Source organism: Gekko japonicus, unplaced genomic scaffold (genome assembly GCF_001447785.1).
Source record: "Gekko japonicus isolate JY-2015 unplaced genomic scaffold, Gekko_japonicus_V1.1 scaffold2945, whole genome shotgun sequence".
Lineage (NCBI taxonomy): Eukaryota > Metazoa > Chordata > Lepidosauria > Squamata > Gekkonidae > Gekko > Gekko japonicus.
In genome coordinates this window covers 40,895-42,186 of record NW_015172636.1, presented here as the reverse complement: position 1 = coordinate 42,186, position 1,292 = coordinate 40,895, and the positions used below count along the sequence as shown (strand labels likewise).

Sequence of the window (1,292 nt, the reverse complement as noted above, 5' to 3'; positions counted from 1 at the left end):
CATTCAGCCCCGAGCATTAGCAGGAGCCGGGACTCGCTTGGGGCATGCTAACTGCCAGCAGGCTTCTGGGCAGTGTTCCCTCTAAGCTGAGTGAGTGTGAGCTAGCTCACAGTTTCTTAGCCTCCGGCTCACACATTTTTGTCCTAGCTCAGGAAGGAGGGCTCTAAAGCAAACTCATTTAGCAGTAGCCAAATCGCTTGCTCACAACTTTAATGCCAGTCGCCCACAAAGCAGAATTTTTGCTCACGGGATTCCACAGCTTAGAGGGAACACTGTTTATGGGCTACGTAACTCACACCCTCACGCCGACAAATCGCGCCAGCAACTAGTCTCTTCGGACAAAGCTCTGCACCTCCACGCTCGTGATCCTAGCTCCTGGTTCCCGTCTGGATTTCCTCGGCTCCTTGACCTCGGCTCGAACGACTACGCTTCGATTCTGCACCCCGAACTCTTGACTCTCTGGCTCTCGACTCTTTGGGACTCTGGTTTCCTGACGACTCTAACGGTTTGTGGTTTAAACTTGGTTTCCCGGTTGGTTTCCTTTCCTGGCTCTTGACTTTGGACTGTACCTTGACCACCCTGCTCTTGCTTTGTGTAATTGGACCTGGTTTCCAGCTAACTTGTGTGACTGGCTCTTCAAACTCGGACTGTATCCTGACTGCCTCGCCCCTGCCCAGCCCCGCATCGTGACACCCTACAGGACCGCGAGCCCGAATTGTCTCACCTGGGGGTCCTCGCTGGGATTGACGATCTGCCCCTGCCGGTCGATGACCCGGTAGACAGGGATCCCTGAGATAACATTGGGCTGGATGAACTCAAGCCTGTCCACGAATTCAGCCGAGGCACCCGGGAACTGGGGTTTCTCTTCCAGCGAGGTAAAGTCTTCCTGCTGCCGAAGGGATCCCTGGTGGGGGGGGGGGAGAAAAGGACAAGAAGCCATGTATGTGGCATCTCACACCCGGCACAATGAACCATGCCACCTCCTGCGGGTTTCGCAGGCGTCGGATGTCCCTTGCAACGGCTGCAAAAAGCCTTTCTGTCCCGTTCCAAATGGGGGCCATAACACTAGAATTTGCTTACGGCTGGGGGCTTTCAATGATAGCCACAAAAGTTCGTGGACCCGCTGTATAGCCCTATGACCCTTGACCCCTTTGCTTCGCCCCTGTGCTTTTCTTTGCTGCTCCTTGTAACCTCCCCTGGTGCTTCCTCGTTGCACAATAGCGCCTGCAGCGGTTATACACACATACATACCAGGTGTCCCCAACGCGGTGCCCGTGGGTGCCCGACAAGTG

General features: G+C 55.2%; 1 protein-coding gene across 1 annotated transcript in view; it reads right to left on the bottom strand.

The window, feature by feature from the left end:
* BCKDHA (branched chain keto acid dehydrogenase E1, alpha polypeptide) overlaps window positions 1-1,061 on the bottom strand; it is a 15,175-nt gene extending 14,114 nt beyond the window's left edge. The window contains exons 1-2 of the mRNA XM_015421702.1: window positions 957-1,061; window positions 725-904 (exon numbers count right to left, since the gene is read on the bottom strand). Of these exons, the coding sequence (XP_015277188.1) occupies window positions 725-904; window positions 957-1,061 (285 nt within the window). The remainder of the gene's footprint in view (window positions 1-724; window positions 905-956) is intronic.
* Window positions 1,062-1,292: the final 231 nt, after the last annotated feature.